This window comes from Lissotriton vulgaris, chromosome 12 (assembly GCF_964263255.1).
Source record: "Lissotriton vulgaris chromosome 12, aLisVul1.2, whole genome shotgun sequence".
In the NCBI taxonomy this organism is placed as follows: domain Eukaryota; kingdom Metazoa; phylum Chordata; class Amphibia; order Caudata; family Salamandridae; genus Lissotriton; species Lissotriton vulgaris.
Genome location: NC_141700.1, coordinates 65,937,891 through 65,963,145, shown reverse-complemented (window position 1 = coordinate 65,963,145; position 25,255 = coordinate 65,937,891). Strand labels below are relative to the sequence as shown.

Genomic DNA, 25,255 nt, shown 5'->3' with positions numbered 1-25,255 from the left:
TGATGTGGCTGCGGCGGGGGACGTTGACGATGAGTCGGGCGGAGGTGTTTTATATGCGTTGTAGTAGTCGTAGGTGTTTGACTGGGATTCCTGCGTAGATGCGTTGCCGTAGTCCAGTCTGCTGCTGCTGACGAGGGCCTGTGTCACTGTTCTTCTTGTTTCGGTCGGGATCGACTTGTAGATCCTGCGGAGCATGCGGAGGGTATTGTAGCAGGAGGAGGAGACGGCGTTGACCTGTTTAGACATGGAGAGGGAGGAGTCGAGGATGAATCCTAGGTTGCGTGCATGGTCGGTGGGTGTCTGTGCTGTTCCCAGTGTGGTCGGTCACCAGGAGTCGTCCCAGACTGAGGGGGTGGGTCCGAGGATGAGTACCTCCGTCTTGTCAGAGTTTAGCCTCAGACGGCTGTTCTTCATTCAGTCAGCGAGGGCCTTCATTCCCTCGTGGAGGTTGGTTTTGGCGGTGTGTGGGTCCTTGGCGAGGGAGAGGATGAGCTGGGTGGCGTAGGAGATGATGTTGAGGTCGTGTTGGCGGGCCACTTGTGCGAGGGGGGCCATGTAGACGTTGAACCGCGTCGGGCTGAGGGTTGAGCCCTGGGGGATGCCGCAGATTATGTTGGTGCCCTTTGATCGGAAGGGCGTGAGGTGGACGCTATGGGTACTGTCGAAGAGGAAGGATGTGGTCCAGTCAAGGGCCTTCTCTTGGATTCCGGCTTCTAGGAGGCGTGTCTTTAGAGTGCGATGGCAGACCATGTCGAAGGCTGCTGACCGGTCCAGGAGGATGAGGGCTGATGTTTCGCTGTTGTCTAGATGGCGCCTGATGTCGTCTGTGGCGGCGATGAGGGCTGTCTCGGTGCTGTGGTTTCATCTGAACCCGGACTGGGACGGGTCCAAGATGTTGTTTTCTTCCAGTTGGCGGGCCAGTTGCATTTTGACGATTTTCTCGATGACCTTCGCCGGGAACGGGAGCAGGGAGATGGGCCGGAAGTTCTTGAGGTCCTTGGGGTCCGCCTTGGGCTTCTTGAGGAGGGCGTTTATTTCGGCGTGCTTCCAGCTTTCCGGAAATGTTGCTGTTTCGAAGGAGTTGTTGATAACCTTCCGTAGTTGGGGTGTGATGGCAGCGTCTGCTTTGTTGAATACGTGGTGTGGGCACGGGTCTGACTGAGATCCTGAGTGGATGGAGTTCATGACCTTGCGTGTCTCGTCGTCGTTGACTTGCACCTGGAGGTCAGGCGATTGACGCTGGTGGTGTTCACTGGGGAGGTGGGGTCTGGCGTAGTCGGGCGGTCATGGTGTTAAAGCTGTCGTGTATGTCAGCGATCTTGCGGTGGAAGAAGATGGCCAGTGAGTCGCACAGTTCTTGTGAGGGCGGGATGTCGTTGGCGTTGGGGTTGGAGAGTTCCTTTACGTTGCTGAAGAGCTCTTTGCTGTTGTGTACGTTGTTATCCAGGCGGTCTTTGAAGGAGGATCTCTTGGCTATTCTGATGAGGTGGTGATGTCTGCGAGTGGCGTCCTTGTGGGCTGCCTGGTTGTCCGGAGTGCGTTCGTAGAGCCATATCGTCTCCAGTTTCCGGCAGGCGCGATTGAAGGTCTGCAGCTCGCCGGTGAACCAGGTGGCTCTCTTGCTCGCGTGGTTGTTGAAGGGCTTCTTGAGTGGGGCGAGGGTGTTGGCGCAGTCGTCGATCCACTGTCTGAAGCTGCGGCGTCTGGGTTGGTGGGTTCGGTTGGTGGGTTCTGGGCGAGAGTGGTGATCAGCTAGTCTTCGGTAACTTTGCTCCAGCAGCGGCGAGGCAGCTGTTGGGTGCGTTGGTGCGTGGTTGGTTTGTTGAAGGTGAAATGGATGCAGCGGTTATCGGTCCAGTGGAGTTCGGTGGTGTGGTGGAAGGCGACGTTGGTGCCTGTGGAGAAGATGTGGTCCAGTGTGTGGCCAGCGGCGTGGGTGGGTGCGGTGACGAGTTGTCTGAGGCCGAGGTTGGCGAAGTTGTCGATCAGGGTGGCGGAGTTGGTGTTGTTGTTGTTCTTAAGGTGGAAATTCAGGTTCCCGAGGAGGATGTAGTCCGTGGAGGCGAGTGCGTGGGTGCTGGCGAGGTCGGCGATGGAGTCGCTGAATTAAGCTCGGGGTCTGGGTGGTCGGTAGATGAGTGTTCCTCTGAGGGTGGTGTTGGGGTCGGTGTGGATCCGGAAGTGCAGGTGTGCGGCAGTGTTGAGGGTGTCGTCTGCGTGGATGGTGACCTTGAGGGTGGACTTGTGGACGATGGCTATTCCTCCTCCGATTCAGTTGGGGCGATCCCTTCGGGTGATCTTGTAGCCGTCCGGGATGGCTATGTCGATGTCAGGCGCCGAGGAGTCGTTCCACCAGGTCTCGGTCAGGAAGGCCACATCTGGTGCGGAGGTATTGAGCAGATCCCAGATCTTGACCGCATGTTTGGTTGTGGAGCGGGTGTTGAGGAGTATGCAGCGGAGTTGGTTGGGTCCAGTCCTCGGAGGTTTGGTGGTTCTGTCGCAGGTGAAGCTGCAGGTGCGGCAGGAGAAGGGTCCGTGGGTCCGTTTCGGGGCTGACTGGGAGCAGGTGTGGTTTCGGCCGGCGTTGAGTGCGTGGAGGGTGCTGGCGTTGTGGCGGAGTCTGGTGTTGTGGTGTTCGCGGGGTCCAGGGGTGCTGGCGCTGGGTGCAGTCCAGGCGCAGACGGGCTTGCCTTTGGCACGCCTTCGTTGCGGCTTCCATATAAGGGGAGCCGGGCGGGAGGAGCAGCTGGGAGGCGGAAGCGGGCGGCCTATGGGAGAGCGAGGGGGCGGGGCCGCAGGGAAGCAGCGGCGGGAGCGGGGGGCAGAGCGGGGTGCTGGCGGAGAAACGGGGGTCAGGTCTTGTGAAAACAAACATATGGCAAAAGAAAAAAGTGAAAACAATACCAAGGGGCACAAAGTAAAACCAGGTACACAGTAGGCGCCGAGTGGCGCTATGCAGCGGCGAACTTGCGGCAGCGGGGGGGAGAGGCACAGATGCGGCGTGGGGAGCGGCCTGACCTACAAGCAGGTATTTTGTTATTCCTTAAAAATCGCCTGTATGACCTAAACGCATTCTTTCAATTGACAGGAGATGCACCAGTGCTGGATCCAGGATCTAACACTGGGTAAGAAAAAGTAACGAGAACACTACTTACCTGCTAAGTGAATTTCATCCCACAGAATAACATTGGTGATTCTATGTGAAAAAGTTTCAAAGTGTCAACTTTTAAAATACAATAATATTCCTTAAAAATCACTACTGTAACCAAAACGCTTTTACTCAATTGTTTACAGGAGATGTCCCAGGACTGAATCTGGGATCCAGTCCTGTGGTTAGAAAAGTAATTATAAAGTAACTAATTGCATTTAACTAGAAATTCCCATTGAGCTCAATGTAACATTGTGTTTGAAATTGTGTTGCCTATTGCAACAACTGTAGCTATTGTATTCAAAAGTCTATTGCCTAGTTTGAAAATTATTTAACTAAAGAAACTCATTCTGAGAGAGTATATTTTGAGACCTTGTTGGTTCTAAAATAAAACGGTGTATTTGTACACAAACAATTGGCCTAGAGTTCAGTTCTTGCGTGTGTGAGACCATTTGCTGACTGTGTAGAACAAATGCTTTACACTGTCCTCTGATACTGCCTTACTGCTCGACCAAGCTACTACTTTAGAGAGTAAGGTTATATCTAACTTTAGCCTCTGCCAAACCTTTCTTACAACTAGTGATTGGTGGTTTGGATACTGGGATTCAAAGCTTTGGCATTTCGCGTTCTGTGTTACGAAGAGGCCTATGGGTGGAGTTCCCACACGTGAAAGTTCACACTACTATTCCTTGTTTTTGGTCCCACTTGTTGGCGGTATTTGTTGGTCTGCTTCTGTGCTTCTGCAAAATTGCTCCTAGTCTAGTCAAAGTGTTTTTGAAAGCGAGTATACTGATTTCTTTGGCTTATATAGACACCTCAATGTAGGAGCTAACACCAGCATCAAGCATTTATCCAGTATTGGGGTATCTTTCATAGATTCACATGCCTGAATCATTCCCCGTCGTTGAGGCGGGAGTCCCACGTGAGTTGCATCGCCGGGTATCGAATAAATCACAAACATTTTAACACCATTTTAGTGTAAAACAATTAGCACGCAATTAATTACGACAAAGCACGCAGTAAAGTGTGTAATGGGTGGATGGATGCATGATGGGTGGGTGGATGGATGGGTGGATGCATGATGGATGGATGGATGCATGATGGATGGATGGATGGGTGGCTGGCTGGATGGGTGCATGGTGGATGAATGGATGGATGCATGATGGATGGATGGGTGGGAGGCTGGGTGGTTCCATTTAAATGAACCAGTTAAGTTGAGAGCTTTCTTTCCAAATCCTACTACACCGGCGGAAAGAACACTACATTCTTTGGACATCAAACGTTTTTAAAATTCCACCTGCAAAGGACAAACACCTTCAGGAAATCTGATCAATTATTTGTGTCTTACGGTCAAACCATGCTCGGTGCAGCAGTCACAAAAGCCACAATTTCCAGGTGGAAAGCTTCCGCAATCCATTTCTGCCATATCAAATCGAATAGACCACTACTGAGAAAGGTCAAGGCTCACTCCACAAGAGCTGTGGCAGTGTCCACAGCGTTGTTTGCAGGAGTGACACTGGGAAATATCTGCCGTGCTGTGACATGGAAGAATGTCCACACGTTCACGAGACATTACTGCCTGCAATCAACGAGCCAAGAGGATGCAGCAGTTGGTCAGGCTGTCTTATGACACCTATTTCTTTAACACCATCGCTGCTAATGGTTTTCCCCTCCTGTGCCGATTGATGTGTAAATCCCATTGTTCATGACGAGCTCAGCTCGTCATGAGCACAGCTCAACCGTGCCTCATGACGAGTTGAGCTCGTCATGAGCATCGAAGGGGTTAAGAACAGCTTGCCCCAGTATTGGAACTTTCATAGATTCCCATGCTTTGTATCATTCCCAGTCGTCGGAATGGGAGCCTCGGTAGTACAAAAACCATAGAAACAAAAGAGAAAAACAGGCCTTGGCCTCATCTCATTTTGTATCATATCACTCTTTGTGTAAAAGAGACCAAACTTTTGCCAGGACCAATCAGAGCAGCCTCACCCCCTAGAACCTTCCTGAGAGAGCTCAGAGCCTCAGATTTTTCTACCGCACGTTGTGCTAGGGAGTCTCCACTGAGCTCTGCTCAGTTTTTCTTCTACAACCTTTGGATTTTGGATTACTTCTTCAAATTTTTCAACTGCTATCAAGATGTCTGACAAGAAGAAGGCCCTGTTCTGGGAAAAAACGACTTTTTGTGGAGGATAAGCATGACAACTGTATTTATTGCTTATACCCGGACCACAAGGCCACCGACTGCAAAATCTGTAGAACCTTCTCTACCAAGACTCTCCGTGACAGAGAGGGTCGACTTTTGACCTGGCTTCAAAAGATGAAGACTCAGCAGGAGGTGCTTTCATCAGATGAAGAGGATTCTACATCTCTAACGTCCTCTCACAAGTCCAGGAAGAGGGGTAGGTCTCCCCCTGGTTCTTCTTCTTCTTCAGTTGAGCCCCCTCTTAAGGCCCCTCACAAGATCTCTGATAGGTCTGAGAGGGCTGGTCCCCTTCAATCTCCTCACGGAAGTGAAAAGGAGAGGCAGGGACAGGCTGCTGGATTGGCTACAGCCTAAAAGGACAGAAAGGAGGTTTCCATTACTTCTCCTCCGTCCAAAAAGGAAAAGACCGGTGACAAACACTCTTCTGTCACTCCTGGAACCGGTCCGGAGAAAAAACAGCGTCCGTCGACGACGAAAATGTCAGGTACGTCGACGACGAATTATTCTGTGAAAGTTCCCGCTGTTTCCTTGGCTCCGTCGACGGGCTCGTCGTCGGTAGCGATCTCCACGTCGACGTCTTCGTCATTCAAGGTTCCAGGTTCGTCGACGATGGCTTCCTCCTCGTCGACGATGATGAGCTCCGGTAAGGTGCTGTCGACGGGCTCGTCGACGACGACAAACTACGTCGACGACCACGACAACTTCGCCGTCGACGCTGATGATTCTGACGACTAGTTCGTCTACGAAGCCGTCGACTATCATCCCGTCGACGACCAAGACTTCGTCGACGACGGCGGCTGTCCCGTTGACTATCGTCCCGTCGACGACCAAGATTTCGTCGACAAAGCTGGTTATACCGTCGACGACTGCTGCTCCGTCGACAACGGCTCCAACGGCGAGACCGTCGACGGGTAAAAAGATGCATTTTCCACTTAAAAGGATGAAAATTACACCGGAAATTACGTCTCCACGACGAGTGTCGTCGATTCCACCGAATATGCTCCTGGATGATGAGTCGGAGGAAGAGGGGGATGAGTTTGGCCATTATGGAGACGCCTACAGTCCCTCAGACTTGCATGTAAAACTGCAGGACACTGACACAGAGGAATATTTCGAGCATACAGGAGAGCAACAGTTGCACTATGTTTCACAAAAGCGACGTCCCACTGGTTTAGGACAAGAGATGGTGGCAACGCCCGCCTCTCTGCTCTCTGATCTTCAGCTGATGCTGCAGAACTATAGGAACAGGTTTCCTTCGGAACCTTCAACGCAGTCCGCGCAACCTCCACCTCAGGGGTTGCCACAAGCACAGCCAGTTACTGGTCCGCCTCCTTCGCAGGTGGTGCCCCACGTCCCACCTCAGGTTATATCTCTGGTCCGATCTCGGACTCCTGATCCAGAACCAACCAATCCTGTCCAGGATACCTCTTCGGACGATGATGCTGTTCAAGTGGATCCCTTGTCTGATCCATTGCAGGACCCAGATCTGGATCAGGGTGACAGCGGTCTACAAGACCCAGATGCCACTGGGCGTGATACTTCTATATCCCCTCCGGGGGACATAGGGGGGGTTCCATAACCTGATGGAGAGGGCGGCAAAGAGGTTTGGACTGCCCGTTACGAGAGAGGAGTCTTAGTGCTTCCTCTATGACTTCAAGGAGCAATACAGGAGATCTGTCAAGTCCATTCCGATAATCGAACATGTGTGGGAGGAAGGCATGAAGATCATGCAGAATCCAGCCACTGTTATTCCGGTGCTTCCCAGACTGGAAAAAAAGTATAAGGCTCCGGAAGGCAGTCCAGCTTGTCTTCTTGGACAGCCGAAGCCTGATTCGGTGATCTCTCAGGCCGCCCAAAGCAAGTCAAAAAATTCAACGACACCTTTGACTACGCCTCCGGACAAGGATGGTAGATGACTGGATAACGTGGGGAAGAGGTTTTCTTCCATGGCCAGCTTGCTGGTTAGAGCAGCGAATTCTCTCGCCATTCTAGGCCGATACGATCGCCAGATGTGGTGTGACATGGCACCGTCTGTGGAACAACTGCCAGACGCGACAAGGGATGAGGCCAAGAGAGTGCTGATGGAGAGAGAAAAATCCTCCTCCGAAGTTATCGACTGTGCAATGGATATTGCTTCCACTGCTTTTCGGGCCTTAGCGGGGTCAGCAGTGCTGCGTCGCCAGGGCTGGTTGAGAGCCACCTGGTTTCGTCAAGAGGTCCAAAATAAGATCCTGGACCTCCCATTTGATGGAGAAATGCTTTTCGGTAAGCATGTTGATGATGCCCTGCAGAATATAAAGAAAGATACCGACACGGCGAAGTCACTGGGATCTCTTAACTACCGTAAGGTCCCGTTTAAAGGCGTTCGTGGCAGAGGTTTCTCTTCGTATAGAGGCAACGCCCAACAGAGATATTCTTCACAAGCGTCCCAGTCTTATAAGACCCAGTACTCCAGTCAACAGCAGGGACAATCGGCGTCTTACTCTCGCCAGGCTCCACGAGGGCGTCAGAACCGTCAAGGATGTGGCAGCGCCAAGCGGCAATAGCGGCCTCCTGGCTCCACCTGCTGTTCCTTCCCTCCCAGTCACATCGGTGGGGGGCAGGTTATCTTTTTGTCTGAACAGCTGGAGGTGTATAACATCGGACCAGTGGGTCCTGAATATTGTACAGAGTGGCCATACGTTGGAATTCCAAGATCTTCCTCCAACAAGAGCTCCGGGCGCCATCCGCACAAAACATCTGGATGCTCCATCTAGAAGCCCATCAATTGTTCCTCAAGGGGGCAATAGAACCGGTACCTCTCTCTCAGAGGGGCAGAGGTTTTTATTCCAGGTTCTTCCTGGTGCGGAAGACGACGGAGACTTGGCGCCCCATTCTAGACCTACGAGAGCTCAACACTGATCTCATCAAACTCTCGTTCAGGATGGTCAAGCTCCAGGAATTCTTCCTCTTTTGAACCCAGGCGACTACTTGGCTTCCCTGGATTTAGAATATGCGTATTTCCACATTCCGATACACCCAGCTCACAGACCATATCTGCGGTTCACAGTGGGCAAGAGCCATTTCCAATTCAAGGTGCTTCCGTTTGGCCTTCGGTCTGCACCTCGGGTGTTCACCAAGGTGTTGGCACCAGTGGCAGCTTTTCTAAGAACACATTCCCTGGAGGTGTTCCCTTACTTGGACGACTGGCTAATCAAGGCTCCATCTTTCGAGGAAACCTCTCAGGCTGTTTCGACTTTCATTCAGTTGTTCAGACACCTAGGCCTTCAATTAAACAAACGCAAGTCAGTTCTGCAACCCTCCAGAACCACACGATTTCTAGGGGCCATTTTGGACACCACACAGTGCACGGCTCGTCCTTCGGAGGACCGTCAATGAAAGTTGATTGTATCAGCCCGCCAACTGTTCCACAAGAAAAGCCTGTCAGTCCGTCAATACAAGTCCCTTCTAGGGTCGATGTCATCCTGCATACCATTAATACCGCATTGCAGGCTGCAAATGCGCCCTCTGCAGGAAGAACTAGACAAACAATGGCGCCAAGCAGAGGGATCATTCAACGACAAGGTGTTGGTGACTTCAGCAATGAGAAAGGCATGCGGATGGTGGCTGGTACAAGAAAATATCACACAAGGTCTGACGTTCAGAATTTCACCATCCCCCCTCATCATAACCACGGATGCCTCTTTGGAAGGCTGGGGAGCGGTGCTCTGCGAACTTCAAGTCAGCAGACACTGGAGCCCGGATCAGCGCCAGTGCCATATCAATCTTTTGGAGCTGACGGCCATTCGGTTGGCTTTGCAGGCTTTCCTTCCCAGAGTCCGCAATCATTCAGTGCTGGTCCGGACGGACAATACGACGGCCATGCACTACGTCAACAAGCAAGGGGGAACGAGGTCGCAAACTCTGTCAGCTCAGAGAATCTGGGACTACACGATCCTTCACAACATCAGTCTGAAAGCCAAACACCTGGCAGGCTCGCTCAATGTCAAGGCGGACGCCCTGAGTCGACAGACGGAGGTGACGCACGAATGGGAATTGAATCAGTCCATTCTGGAGAGGGTGTTCTCGGTTTGGGGGACACCTACCATCGACCTTTTTGCCTCTCCAGTGAACGACAAATGTCGGTTTTACGCAAGCAAGGTTCACCATCAGGGGTCCCTGGGGAACGCCTTTTCGATGGCCTGGTACATCGCATTCTTTTACGCTTTTCCTCCAATTCGTCTCATTCCTCGAGTACTCAAGAAAATGAAGACTGAACCGTGCAAGATGATTCTCATTGCACCAGCGTGGCCCCGGCAGTTTTGGTACACGGAGCTCCTGCGGCTCTCCCAGGCTCCTCCAATTCGCTTACAATCAATTCCGTCCCTGATGTCCAGGAATCAGGGGCAGGTTTATCATCCGGACCCGAGATCGCTCCACTTGACAGCGTGGCTCCTGAACACAGAGTTCCGTCATCTGAATCTTTCCCAGGAATGTCGAGACGTTTTGTCACAGGCTCGAGCACCGAGCACAAATAAGACTTACAAGGCAAAATGGAGAAGGTTCTGCTTATGGTGTCAAAGACAAGGTCTCCATCCTTACAAATCTCTGCCTCACCAACTCTTGCCATATATACTATCATTGGCTAAGTCTGGGTTGGCACATTCGTCTGTGAAGGTCCATCTTGCAGCCATTTCAAGGTTTTGGCATACTTCTTCAGGACCTTCCTTATGGTCCTCTCGGATCGTTAAGCAGTTCTTGAGGGGTTTGTTCCGGATGTACCCTCCAGTTCAACCTCCTCCACCAGTTTGGCAGCTCAATCTTGTCCTGGCTCAACTCATGAAACCTCCGTTTTAGCCTGTGCACAAGGCGGACTTGAAGTTCCTCTCTTGGAAACTTGCCCTCCTCTTAGCTCTTACTTCAGCGAGAAGTTAGTGAGCTTCAAGCCCTCTCCATAGTGCATCCATTCCTTCAATTCAAAAAGGATGTTCTTGTTCTCCGCACCAATCCGAAGTTCATTCCGAAGGTGCCGTCTGAGTTCCACTTGAATGAACCTTTGATTTTAAAGTCTTTCTTTCCGCGCCCTTCTACACCTGCGGAACGCACTTTACATTCTTTGGACGTTCAGAGATGCTTGAAATTCTACTTAGAGCGAACACGACCCTTTCGGAAATCATCCCAGTTGTTTGTGTCCTACAGCGCACCACGGAAGGGTTTTCCTTTGGCAAAGAGTGGCATTTCCCGCTGGATCTCCAGTGCGATTCAATTTTGCCATCAGGAGGCGGGCAAGCCATTGAACAGTACCGTTCGTGCCCATTCTACAAGATCTGTGGCATCGTCTGAGGCTCTTTTCTCTGGAGTCGCCATTAAAGATATATGCAGGGCAGCAACGTGGAGCAGTACTCATACCTTCACAAAACATTACTGCCTAGAGTCTGCTGGACGAGACGACGCGGCTGTTGGTCAAGCAGTTCTGCAGAATCTTTTTCATTGAGAGGTGAGCTTTCCATACAATCCCTCCATCCTGGTGAGCACATTTTGCTTATTTTTTCTAACTCTACTATAAGTATTACTATATGGTTATGTGATGCCATGTTTTTTGCAAAATGTGTCTTGGTGATTTACTGCTAGCCACTCTGATACAAAGCATGGGAATCTATGAAAGTTCCAATACTGGGGCAAGAAAACAAGTTACTTACCTGTAACTATGGTTCCCCAGTATTGGTAACTTTGATAGATTCCCATGCGCCCACCCGCCTCCCCTGGGAAAGCTCAGTCTTTTCACATGAGATAGTGGCGGTTTGCACAACGGCTACGAAAATCTGAGGCTCTGAGCTCTCTCAGGAAGGTTTTGGGGGGTGAGGCTGCTCTGATTGGTCCTGGCAAAAGTTTGGTCTCTTTTACACAAAGAGAGTGATAGGATACAAAATGAGATGAGGCCTAGGCCTGTTTTTCTCTTTTGTGTCTATGGTTTTTGTACTACCAAGGCTCCCATTCCGACGACTGGGAATGATACAAAGCATGGGAATCTATGAAAGTTACCAATACTGGGGAACCAAAGTTACAGGTAAGTAACTTGTTTTCTTCAGGTAACCTGTGTTCTTTACTTTTGTATTCATACAGAGGTTTCAATATATTGATATACAGATATAATGTATTTTAAGGTTTATATATACATATATATATATACATGTTTCGATTTTAACAAATGGATGTACGTGATGTTAGATATCCATGTTTGTTACTACTCTATGAATGTTCGTTTACATTTCTGGTCAGGTTTTACTTATGAAAAGTTCAGTTGCCTTACTCTTGTTGGTTATCAATAGTGATGTATCTGGGAGTTTATCAGTACAAGTCTCCTACCATCCGCAACCGACTCTTACCTGGCATACTGCTTGCTATTCTGATTCAGGCATGTGAATCTATGAAAGATACCCCAATACTGAAAAAAAAAATAAGTTACTTACCTGTAACTTCAGTTATCCAGTATTGGTATCTTTCATAGATTCACAAGCACCCATCCTCCTCCCTGTAGAGTCAGTTCTCTATTTGGGATACTCATTTTCCACTTGTGCTAACGAAAATCTGAGGAGAACTGGCTCTGCACAGAGGGTTCTAGAGGGTGCTGCTAGCGGATTGGTTGGGACAAAGACTTTGGTCCTTTTAGCATAATGATGTAGATAGGCTACTAAGATTTGGGCCGCAGGCCTTTTCCTTAGCGCCTACTACTATTATTTACCTTTGGCACTGCTATTTTATTTACCGTGGGACTCCGGCGACGGGGAATAATTCAGGCATGTGAATCTATGAAAGATACAAATAGTGGGTAACTGAAGTTACAGGTAAGTAACTTGTTTTCTTACTTTTCATAACCTTTCTGTGGATTTTGGCACAGGTCTAGTATTTTTGATGTTTCGCTGTTAAAGTGTAATTTGGTTAAGACACTGATTGCTTATTGCTTCTCTGTTTTCAGATTTACTCCCCAGATCACTCCAGCAATAACTATTCCTCAAACCCATCGACACCAGTAGGATCCCCTCAGGGACTCACAGGTATGTCTGACGTGGTCATAATTCTTGTCTCTTTCAAATGAGGTGATTGACGGGTCTTAAAGTTTATTGAGCATAACCTGCCCATGCTTTCGCTTTTCTCTAGAGTTATTGTAAATATTTGCCTAGTAGAAAATATCACACACAGGGAATTTGAGTCATCCCACTTCAACCCCTATCTCCTTAAAGTCACATTAACATTCTGCAACAGTTTAGACAGCATACATAGAGGAGACATGTTGCATGTCTTTAGTTGTTTCATTGTAAAGTAGTGTAATGTATTCTGCTCTGTTAAAGTTTTACAGGGGGTTCCCAGACTAACAGTGGGGAATAATTCATGCATATGACTCTATGAAAAAGGCCAGTTTTGGAGAATGAAGGTACAGGTAAGTAATCAATATTCTTCCTCCTAGATCTCCGGTACCATTTACAGAGAAAAACACTATGTCCTTGTTCAACCTACTTTTTACAGCAAGAGAATAAAGTATATAAAAAAGTCAGCTAGCTGCAAAGCTGTCACAGCTAGAGTGAGGAAGAAATAACGACCTTTCCATAATGCCCATTTATATAAAACACCATGCATAACCAAAACATTTTGTCACTACTGCCATGAAGGAAGATGGGGCCATTGCTGAACTAGCACTAGACCGAGACCGTAGAATACTACAGCAGTGGGCAAACGAATGGAGAGCGCAGCAACAACCCAATTACTTAATTCTCGTTATGCATGTAGGGCAGCAACAAAGAACCTCCACTTCAGTCTATCTTGGACAAGTTTCTATAGATGCACCAGCTATGGTTCAGAGTCTTAATTTCAGTTTCAACAGTTAGCCCCCAAGTGTTCGGCCTGCCTGACTGCCATTTCTTTCAAGAACAGCTCCCCACTGAACCCCAGAAGACAGTCTTGTTCTCTTTTGAAGGTGTATTCAGTGTTGAGCCCTCTATTGTTTAACAAATGCGTCCGCCCATTGATGGCTCTAGTGAGAGGTGGGGTCTTTTTACCTACTCAGATGACACTCTATCATCTTTACTCTGTCTTCTGAACAGAACCATGAACCCTCCGAGTAACACTTGGGCCTGAGTTGTCTCCTCTTGGATGAATAAAAACTCTCTCGGGCTCAGTGCAATAAGACTGTCAGTCAAAAATCTTTATTCGGATATTTCGTTATCCATAAAAGTACACACATAATTACGTACATGATCGAGATAATAAAAATCGCAATAAAATAAGATAAAAACGTTGTTAAGTTTTCCATATCATTAGCAATAGCAGCGATACTTGCATGACAGTGTGCAAAGGTGCATTATTGTCCAAATAATCACCAACTTTCAAGTATATTTCTATAGCAGCATCAAATAATATGTACATATACAAAAATCACCATTGAAATAGCAGCAATATATGCACAGTACACATTCTCAGGCATCGGCTAAAAAGTACTTTGCTAGAGCATTTAGCAGCATTATCTAAAGTGCTAGTTTTGTAAAGTGCATAGTTCCTTTTTAGTAGACCATCCAGATAAAGTGCAAAATACAGGATTACCCATGAAACATTAGAGTGAGCAGATTACTATGGCTCATATATTTACAAATAAGAACGCAAAAATAAAGTGCAACTGTGCAAAGTGCAAATATCCGACACCTCTAAATTCATGTAGTACATCTTAGCCTGATAGACATTAATTCATAGATTACTATGGCTCATATATTTACATTTAGCAGCGCAGGATAAAATGTGGCTGTGCAAAGTGCAAATATACACCGCCTCCAAATATATATACTACATCTTGGCCTAATAGATATTAGTTCATGGAGGAGCGGGAACGAATAGCCATTTTTAAGAAGGTGTACACACGGTATATAATGCTATCATCTTTAAGCTGAAGAACGGTCTTATAAGCCACTTTAAAATCCTTTGTACCTTTAGCTCTGAAGAATGGTATCAACAGGAGCTTACTATATTTTTGATAAAAGGAACAAGAACAAAAAGTGCACCATTGTTTGATTCCCTGAATTCTGACATGGGCAGACCAAGTTCTCAATATTAGGTTGGTAGCCTATGGGGAAACACAGTAAGTATTTTATAGATCCTGCTCTTAAACGGAAGAGAAGACTACGCTCCCAACATGTGATATCATCTTTGAAGAGATAGCCAGCTGGTATACACGGAGTGGGTTCAGTATCACCTTCTATTTGGATGTACTGTTTGACAGAGGTTTTAATAGATTCTTGTTTATATCTGATCTCCCCATTATGTTTGTAAAGGATGTTGCGAATTGTCTTCCCGTCAATCCCATCTAGTTCATCAGGACTATCAAAAATATACTCGAGGTTGACTGCTGCTAGGCTCGCCCGTACTTGGGCCTGTCCTGATTCAAGGGGAAAACTCCTCTCTCTGGGCCCCTCATCACTGGCCTGACTCTCTAGGGGCTCTGCCTACTCCATCACAGAAAGTTAATAACCTGGGATTTGTTCTGGATGACAAACGGTCTATGAAGCCTCAGGTAGCTAAGGTGACGGACACCGCTTTTCTTGTCCTCAAATGGCTAAAAAAAATCATCAGGATGATCCCTGCTCCCACTCAACGGTCTGTGATCCAGCTTTGATTATAGCCAGACTGGACTATCGCAATGTGCTGTATCTGGGAGCTGACAAAGCTACTACCCGCCTGCTTCAATTAGTTCAGAATGCAGCTGCAAGGCTGCTCTGCCGACTTCCAAAGACAACCTCGGTCTCCATCCTTCTTCGCGAGCTTCATTGCTGACAATTCCGAACCCTATCTCGCTTTATGTTGAAGGCTAAAGCAGGAAGTGGTCCACAATATATTCGGGACTTGGTGCCGCTTTATCATCCTTCTCGCTCTTTGCGATCTATGAATCACTCTGTTCAGTGTACCTAGGTTCTGGTTGTCTCGCATGAAAGGTCGTTCCTTCTCTTAGTTGGGTCCGAAACTCTGGAATTTCCTTCCAGAGTCACGGAAGTTGTACATCTCTCCTTGCTTTCCGCAAAGGCCTGAAGACCTTGCTCTTTTAACTCAGGAACCTCTCCCCTACCAGCCTTGCAACGGAACACCCCTTGGGGTAGCTGTGCGCATTATAAATCTAAAAGTAAATACAAATTCTATCCATCTCTCTCCTTTTTCACATATGCTGATGTCCATGCTCTTTTGCTTGCATCTGATGAGCACTTTCTGTTTGTAGATGGCTCTTGGCCTGGAAATGCACAAGATTCTTCTCAGGTTATTAGTGTGGAAGACTTACCGTTTAGTGATGATGCATTTAATCATCAGACAGCATTCTGATTCATATAAGAGTGTGGACAGAAAGCAGCTCTGGTCAAGCCTCAGCTTGCTGTTGGTCCTGAGATGACTTCCATACATTGATAGGCATCCTGAAAGCATTCCTAACCTTGTCCAGTCTGCTTTTGAAGTCACTGCCTCCCCCTCCATCATATCTGCTGGTATTGCTTAGGTACGTGATCTGTTCAGTAATGGCTAGGCCCTCTCCATCCACCTTGACATGTGAAGGGTTTGTGATGTTAAGTGGCATGACTTCTGATTTCTTTGTGTTGATCTTCAGACCCAATTGCTATGCATAGATGTTGAGGCAAGACGTCTTTACCTGTGTGGGTGTGTCTGTGTCTGTGTCATCCGCATAGTCAAAGTCCACCAGTGTAGAGAATAAGCTCTGTGCTGTTGCCTCTGGTATGCTCTTTAGATGTGTGTTGCATCACTCAGATGATCAGTCATTAGCCTATCAAGCTGAACTTGTTAAAATGTGTTTTACGTTGAATTATAAAAATACGACCAGTTAACCAAATCCAAAACTTAATGTTCAAGGCATATGAGTTGTAGATCATATTGGTGCTTCAAAAGCTGTTTAAGACTAGAAAGTAGCTGGCTAATCCTGCATTGTTTGGAAGATCCACATTTTTTTTTAATTCTTCAGCACATGGGATAAACTAAAACCTGGCAATTTGTCACCTAAAATGTCTTCATTTTCCTTCTCCTCTAAATTTAACTTTGATCTGCAATGATCTTTTTTAATATGGTGTAGTCCGTCATCGTATCGATCTCTCTCAAAATGGTTGATACCCGCTTCCTTAGTTCATATGCTTCAGGGCATTCAGTAGAAAATTATGGCCTATTGCTAGATATTCTATGGCATCATACTGTCTTTTCACCCTAAGGGGTTTCGGTTTGTCTCTAAACCTCTACTGGTTTAATTTTGCTTCCCAAGACGTCCTATAAAATGTAATTATGGTACCAGGTATATATGTGCAGATGATTGATGAATAAAGAGCCAATCTTAAAGTATAGACTTGTGCAAGAAGAGACTTGAACTTCCCACACTATAGGAGGACAAAGTAATTGGAAAACAACTGTCATCTGCTTCTACATGACTGAAGAGAGCCGTATAATTTCACAATCAGGGCCGGACTGGCTACCGGGCTTTTTGTCATGCTGCCAAGCTGGGGGTTGATTTTGTTGATGGGGACCTGCGTGTGCAAAACGAAATTCGTTTTGCATTGTTGATTTCGAAGCACACACAGGTCTCCATCTACGAAATTAGCCCCCACCGCAGTGACATCTGCAGAATGCCAAAATGCCCGGTAGCCAGTCCGGCCCTGGCCACAATTCAAAGTTCAGCTAGTGACAAACCATGTTCCCTCTGAGTCAGTTGCATATGAGGCTATTCCTCACACTGATTCTAACTTATGTATCCCAGCCATTAATATTGGCATTGGGAAAGACACTTGCCTACCGCAAGGTTCAGTATCATAAAACAATGACCTTCCACAAATTCACCTGATCATAGAACACCTTTCGGTGGGGATGAATACATTTGTTTCTCTTGCAGGGGATACTTCTCAATTGTCATAAGCATTAAATAGTCCCACCCACGTGTGGGGACCCCGGAGCACCTATCAAATTTAATATATATGTATATTTAAATCTTTAAAAAGTACATAGTATCTAAAAACATACGTGTGTGTGTGTGTTTGTGTGAATGTGTAAATATATGAATATATACAACCTAAAGAAATGGAGACAAAAAACTTTACAGTGTAAAACATATCCCTTATTTAAAAGGAGAAAGACAAGGGAATGAAAGGCATTGTTGGCTAATAGGCTACATTGAAAATTATAACAGTGAAAACTGCCCCCGTGCTAAGACCTCAAAGACCTCCTAAATCCCATTATGCCCCACAGGTGACAGTTAAGTCAGTTCTTTTTTCTGGCTCCATCAGTGAGGATCCTGGAGCACTGAGCTGTTATTTTCCAATGATTACCTTTATTTAATGGTTTTTAGCACCCAGAGTTCTTTTAACATTTTTTCTAACAGAAAATATTTCTTTCTCAGTCATAAAATGCCAAGTGCCCTTTGTGTGGCAACAATATAGTAAAATCAGACCCACATTCTGTCTACATAGCATGTTTGTCTGCCTCTCAAATTCCTGACACATGTTTTTACTGTCAGCAATTTCCAGGAAAAACTCTAAGGGACAGAGAGAAGATCTACCTCCATGTCCTACAATCGAGCGGTAAAACGACTGAGTGGCCCTGTAAGGTCCCATACGACCTCCTAACTGCCATCCTCAGGGAGCAAGCACACACACAGAGGAAGAAGCACAAAACACTGCTCGCCGTCGACCGGTAGGAAGTGGCTGTCTTAGCAGATCCCTGCTTTGTGTCACGAATTAAGTCTAAAGGACCAAAGGGGCATTCATAGATGTTAAAGCGTCTGACACTGGAGGATTCACTATTGAGGTGTATGGCGACAGCTCTGCAGACTCAAAGTAGACCGCTAAGTCACATTCTCCAACGTCGAAGTCGACGGCGAAAGTACTGTCAACTAGGTCACTGGCGAAAAGACTGCAGTCAAAGTCGTAGGCCCTGGAGACGACAGAGTCACACACTGTCCTCCCACAGGTCGACATAGACACTGGCGCCGATAACGAGAAGTCCTCAGTCGATGTTGAGATACTCCCAACCTGAGAAGTCTCGATCGACGTATAGGCGAAGATCGATGCTTTGGACATCGAGATTGACATCCAGAGTCAGCAGATCAATGACGATAGCATGCAGAAGTCAGTCTTCTGAGGTCAGGACTGTCCATACAAAAGAAAAGTCCATCCATCTGTCTCCACAATGGTTACAGAGTGTACTCCATTTGCGCGTTCCACATCAGAGTTCAGCTTTGGACTATTCTCAACTTAATTCTCCTTCCAAGGGCCCTCCAAAAAACACTTCGCCTTGCACATTCTCGACTTGAGCTTAGTCTCGTTTGCCGCCCCTGCCAACACAAGACCACATCTCGAAGTTCTCATGTCTCACCGAGGCATAGATCTACTTCATGGTCCTCCACTACCTCTCGGTCTTCTGTGAGGGACTAGTCTCCAAAACTGTCCGACACTCCTTCAGCAAGAGTGTTGCCTGTAGATGATCTCATCACGTTTAACGATTACTGATCAGAGGGGCCAACAAAGCTCAACTTAGACATACTTGCACCAGTCACAGCTACATCAGTCCTCTTCGAAACTCCATCACAGAATAACTCGTGACCACTTTTGCCTCTTGTGCCAGGGTGGTTGGAACCGGCTTTACGCAAGTTTCTTACGCTTGCTGTGAGAAGGTGGCCTGATATGCAGTGCTCACTATTCTAGTGAACACTATGTATCAGTCCAGCAACCCTTATTGATGATTGGTTGTAAGTCAACCTTATAGACCAGCTATCCTAGTAGCGTGGATACGAGCAGTCTAAGGCTAAAGACTCGAGAGGGCGTGTTAAGCCAGCTGTTTACCACACATATACCCCTTGAATACCAAGTGAAAGGACACCACACAAGTGTTATGAAAATAAACAGTTATTTATTTAAAGATCACAACAGCCCTGTACTCTTTATGAGGACAGGGTACTAAGCACAAACCAAAACTCTTACAAAAATACTTAAGTTAGCACAGTATATACAAATGCCCGAGGGGCACGGAAAACCATATACTCAGAAAGTGGAATGCGAAATTCCTAGCAGGTAAGTACAGTACTAATAGCTTTTGGAATCGCTAGGACTTGACTAGGGAATCGTTAGATTACTTCTAGGAGGCCTAGGGGACTCGGGTGCAGTGTGTGCACTCTCACGCGAGATGCGGACAAAAGTCTATGGTAGCTAGGAATTAGAAAGTTAGTGTTCTCGGGCGAACCCGACCTGGTAGGGAGAAAACGAAAGTAGATTCTGACCCTTGGATAGTGAGGCTATGCTGGGGCACCGAAATGCCGAAGTTACCTAGCCCAGGGGCTGCAGCTGCATAGGTCTGAAAAGACGTCGGGAATCCTCGTAGACGGACCAGGAGCCGGAAGAAAAGATGCTGGCCGGTGACCAGTGAAGAAAGTTCAGTTGGATCCAAGCCTGGATCTCGAAGATAGATGACACCTGAAAGCAGAGGGGACCAAGTTCGAGACTACTAGCCAGTAGTCAGTGGGCACCAGGAGGGCACCGGATGGTAGCCACCTCGACAAGGTGAGTGGGTGACGCTTGACTCGAAGATCTCACGGACCAGGAGGCGTTGTCGGCGACCAGGATGGAGGATCGAGCTGTCCCACGAAGATGGAAGCTGTCGGCGTCGCTGGACCCAGGATTGGGCAACAAAGCCTTGGCAAATTCAAGCCCACGCGGTGGACCTAAAATGGCGTCTGGAGTGGACCAGGAGGGTCCGGGGTGCCTCTCTTGAACAAGGAAGCAAGGGCCAGCCTGGAGCAACCAGACCAGCAGTCGTGAAGTCGTTGGGCGTCGTTTAGAAGGCCACAAGCCAGCCGGCTAGTAGCCAAACAACGCGGTGCACAGCAAACAGCAGAAGGGCCCCACGCCGATCGTGGAGATGCAGGGGGGCTGATCTTGGGTGCTGGAGCTGCGCAGGGTCGGGGCTTCTCGGACCCCAAAGCACTCACCAGTGGAGGACACGGTGGGCTTGCAGTAAAGATGTCGTGCAGTCTTGGCGATCGTCGGTCCCTTGAGGTCTCGTCGCACTCACGGTTCTCAGCTTGGCTGTAGAGGTGAGTAGAGGTCAGAGGTGCCAGGGAAGCCGGGTCTCGTCGAGCTGGGTCGTCGGATTCGTGATGAAGGACTTGCAGCAGACCGCAGTGTTCTTTAGGATGGTGCCCGCTTGATGCAGGGTGACTACTCCTTAGCCACAAGGGAGAATCTTGAAGAAGAAATCGTGAAGTCCTTTCGAAGAAAGTGGTATCTTGATTCCAAAGATGATCTAATTTTAACAGGGGGCCCGCTCCCATCTTTATACTAAAAAAGGGGGCTGACCCGGTGACTAGGTCCTGCCTATGGGTGGGACTAGGTGGGGGGTGGTTACACCCCTCAGCCATGCTGGACTTCCCCAGGCCAGGGGCTGGTGTGCCCCTGGAACTGGTTCAGACCGGCCTATGCGTAGTGAGCACCGGGGTGCCACTCAGCAGTCACCTTCCTGTAAATCCCTGCCTACCCAGGATACACAAAACCATGTCTGGGACGGTGCTAGCACCGCCCCTGACAGGAAACCCTTTGTCCAGGCTCCCCTCGCTGGAAGGACTCCCAGCTGCAGGGGGTCAGACTCGTGTCTGTGGTGGCAGCATCCATTTTGTGGAGCTGAGGCTTCAGTTAACTTTAACCGGGGTTCACAGTTACATACATGTCGTGTCCCTCTAGAAGGGTGGAATGCTAACCCCGTCGCCAGAATTGGCGAGGGGTTAGTATTCCAATTCGTATGACACCTTACTCGACATGTTTTGATAAAGCAATACCAAAGATAGCATTTAACCGCGAGGATTATAATGCACTTAAGAGTATATGGTATGCGATATCATGGAACAGCTATTAGGACTTGATTCCGCAAGCTGCAGACAGGCTCAGCTCATGCCAGAGCACCATCTCACACGATTCCAAGCACTCTGCCTTCAGGATTGTCAAGGCCTGCCATAGGAGTGACTGATAGGAATCTGTGTGTCCATTTTAGGGTTAGGTATAGGTATACTACACCTACAGCAAAGGGTGATTACACGACTTTGCCCCAGCTGTCATGCAGCCAGTTGTGTCAAATTTAGGAGGCCAGCCAGGGGTGGCATAATACATGCTGCAGCCCCTGGCAGCCCTGGGTACACCTATGCCCTGAGTTACAGGGTCTGATAAGGTGGCCCAGTACCAATTGGAAATGTACCTAGGGTACATGGAATCCATTTTTAAAGAGAGAGCAGTAGGCCTGGGGTCCTGATTGGCAGGGTCCCAGGTCGACTATGTCCAAAACCAGCTAAAACACAGGGCAAAAAGTTGGGGGCAACCATAGTCAGGATGTACCTTCCTACACAACCCCCCCCCAAACGAAAGGAGATAAGGCTATCCTTGTCCAGGTAAGCCTCTATTACCTAAGTGGCCATATAAGGAAGTACCAGCTCTGGCTTGGTTTCCCCCTGTGTCATGGTCCACTAGGCAACCCCTCACCCTAAGGGTATCTGAGGGTCTCCACCATAGGGAATCTCTGTCTCTGGTGTGTCTTGGGAAAGAAGAAGGCTGATGCTGGGATGGAGTGCTGAAGTGAGGCTCCTCTACCTTTGGGCTCAACTTCCTCCAATCACCATTCATCATGTGTGCCTTTCTTTCTTTAGCTGAGATGCACTGAGCTCTCAGGGTCAGCCTCTGGCTACCTAAAGCTGGAGGCTGAGTCCCTCTGTTTGGCTTACTGGGGGGACAGGTCAGGTCTGGGGTTTTTAGGCCCCATGTTTGGCTGTGCCCAACAGTGTCCAGCTGTGGGAGTTCCCTAACTACTTTTAAGGGGGATCCCTCAGGAGTCTGTTCTATTTTCACTTGGCTAGGTTTACCAGCTTCAGTGATCCTAATCTGCTGATTAGGGGGTTCTTTTGGACAGGGGGCCCTTTGGGGTCCACCACTGGCCTCCCTGGTCTCTTCAGCCCTGGGCTGACTGAGGCAGGGTAGAGAGGTGCAGGTTACCTGCTCCAGACTGGGTCCCACCTGGGAAGGGTCCACTGCCATCAGGGGCTCTGCCAGGCTAGGCCTGACTACCTCTGGGGCAGTTCCTTCAACAGGGGTAGAGTCAGTTCCCTGAGGAGGCTGGCTCTCACCTAGTGTCTGGGAGGGGGAAGACTCTTCTTCCTCCTCAATGCTCTCTGTTTGAGTGGAGTGATCCATTGTCTCAGGCTTCACAACCTCACTATCTGTCTGAGTAGAGGCTGAGACCATTTCAACCTTGCCAACCTTTTCAGGAGGGCACTCAGTCTGTGTTTGGGCTGTGACTGTCACAGCCCTCCTATCCTGTTCTGGAAAGTCTGTCTGAGCCTGGGCAGTGGCTACCACTGCCCTTCCAACCTTTTCAGGGAGGAATGGTGCTGGGACTGGGGCTGTAGCTATTACTGCCCCACTAACCTGTCTGGATAGGCCTATCATTCTGGAGTGAGTTTCTTGCTCCACCTCAGCCCATGCTGAGAGTTCCAGGTCATTCCCCAGTAAGCAATCTACAGGTAGGTTATCTGTCACTGCCACTCTCATGGGCCCTGTGACATTACCCCAGCTGAGCTTGACTACTGCCATGGGATGCCTTCTTTTCATTCCATGAATGTCTGTCACCTGATAAGAAAAACCAGGGGTCAGTTGAGCAGAGGGGACCAGATGGTCACTCACCATGGTGAGGCTGGCCCCTGTGTCTCTGAATGCCTCAACTTTCTGACCATTCACTAAAACTTCTTGTCTATACTTTCCCAAAATGTGGGGTCCAGTAGTGAAGTTGGCAAACCCCATGCCAGTCTCACAGACAAGAGTGTGGTCAGGGAACCTGGCTAAGCCATAGTCCTCCTGATTGCCCAAAGTAATGCCCACCACATTCTTGGGGGCACTCCCACCACCTGGGGGATTACCACTAGTGGTAACAGGAGGTTTAGGAGTAATACCTGGGGGTGTATTTCCCTTATTACCATTTTTAGGGCAACCAGCATCACTTTTGTAATGACCCACCTGTTTACAGGTATGGCAATAAGGTTTCTTCTGTTCTGAAGGAGTGTTCTGGGACCCACCACCCTTGTTGGAATTTTGGGGCCCTTGGGAAGTCTTCTCTGTGGATTTATCCCCACCCTTCTCTTGAGGCTTGGTTGATTCCTTTTTCTGGTCACCACCCTGGTTTTTAGGCCTAACCCTGGTTCTGACCCATTTGTCTGCCCTCTTACCCAATTCCTGTGGAGAGGTCAACTCAGAGTCTACCAGGTGCTGATGTAATAGCTGGTTCTGACAATTACTTAAGATTTGCTCCCTCATAATTAGATTATACAATCCTTTAAAATCAGTAACCTTACTACCCAGTAGCCAGCCTTCAAAAGCCTTAGTGGCACAATCAACAAAGTCAGTCCAATCTTGAGACTGAGTTTTCTGGGTGTCTCTGAACAGCATCCTGTATTGTTCAGTGGTTAAACCAAACCCATCAACCAGTACATTCTTCAAGACTTGGTAATTGTTAGCATCCTCCACCCTTGTGGTGAGGAGCTTATCTCTACCTTTACCATCAAAGGAGAGCCACAAGATAGCTGCCCACTGACTTTGGGGAACACCCTGCACAGTGCAGGCTCTCTCCAAAGCAGTAATCCATTTGTGGATGTCATCCCCTTCCCTAAAGGGGGGCACTATCTTATTCAGGTGCTTTTTATCAAAACTCCTTTCCCTATTGCTAGGTTTATTGCTGCCACCAGTGGGAACTAGCCCACATAATTCTTGCTCTCTAGCAAGGGCAAGTCTCTCTTTGGCCAGGGCAAGTTCTTCCCTTTCAATCCTCAGTTTGACTGCCCTTTCTTCAGCTTCATACACTCTCCTCTTAGGGGAAGACATTCCTCTGTGAGAAGAGTTGAGAGAGCCATTGGTTCGAAAGGATCTGCTAGAGCCTCTTGATAGAGACCTAACTCGTCCATTCCCAATGTTAAGCTGACCTGAGAGTGGGCCCAGGAGTCCCCCAGTACCAAGCTCATGTCTGCTTAAGTTGGACCTGGTTAGTCTGCTGACTTCTACCTGTCCCTTATCTGCCTCATCCCCTGATAACTCATCCTCATCCTCAGCAACATCTGCCTCAAGGAGGGGATGGATATCAAAGGGACCCTGTAAGGAGGGCAAACTTCCATCTGGATTAGAAGGGTCTGGGTTACCAGCCCTACTGGCATCATAAGCCTCTAAGAGACCAATCAGAAAGGAAGTGGTGGGGTTAGACCCCTGTTTTAGTTTCCTGAGAGTACACACTTGTCTCATCTCATGGAAGCTAAGAGCAGTATATTTAGAAGGGATGACCTGTGGAGGGTCAACTGACACAAGGGGAGACTCAGTGTTTCCTCCTGTGACCGACATACTGCTTCTAGTGTGGTGTAAGTGATGCACCTACCTACACTATGTGTTACCTACTGGTCCCTTGCTAGAGTTGTAGCCAAGGTGTGCTAAGCCTTGAGGAGCTACAACAGCTGGTTCAGTAGAACTCAGAGTATTCTAAGCTTTAGTTATATGTACCTAACAGTACTTATGTGATCTTTCAACAAGATATTCTTAGGATACGTGTGGTAAAACAACAGCAAGCTCAAATCCCAACCGCTGCTCACCAATGTGAGAAGGTGGCCTGATATGCAGTGCTCACTATTCTAGTGAACACTATGTATCAGTCCAGCAACCCTTATTGATGATTGGTTGTAAGTCAACCTTATAGACCAGCTATCCTAGTAGCATGGATACGAGCAGTCTAAGGCTAAAGACTCGAGAGGGCGTGTTAAGCCAGCTGTTTACCACACATATACCCCTTGAATACCAAGTGAAAGGACACCACACAAGTGTTATGAAAATAAACAGTTATTTATT

At 48.1% G+C, this 25,255-nt stretch overlaps 1 protein-coding gene across 8 annotated transcripts in view; it reads left to right on the top strand.

Annotated features, from left to right (window-relative positions):
* The window catches only part of TCF3 (transcription factor 3), a 784,206-nt gene that overhangs the window by 498,027 nt on the left and 260,924 nt on the right, over positions 1-25,255 (top strand). For all 8 annotated transcript variants that reach the window (XM_086947156.1, XM_086947154.1, XM_086947159.1 and 5 more), the window contains exon 13: positions 12,307-12,385. In XM_086947156.1, coding sequence (XP_086803282.1) covers positions 12,307-12,385 — 79 coding nt within the window. The remainder of the gene's footprint in view (positions 1-12,306; positions 12,386-25,255) is intronic.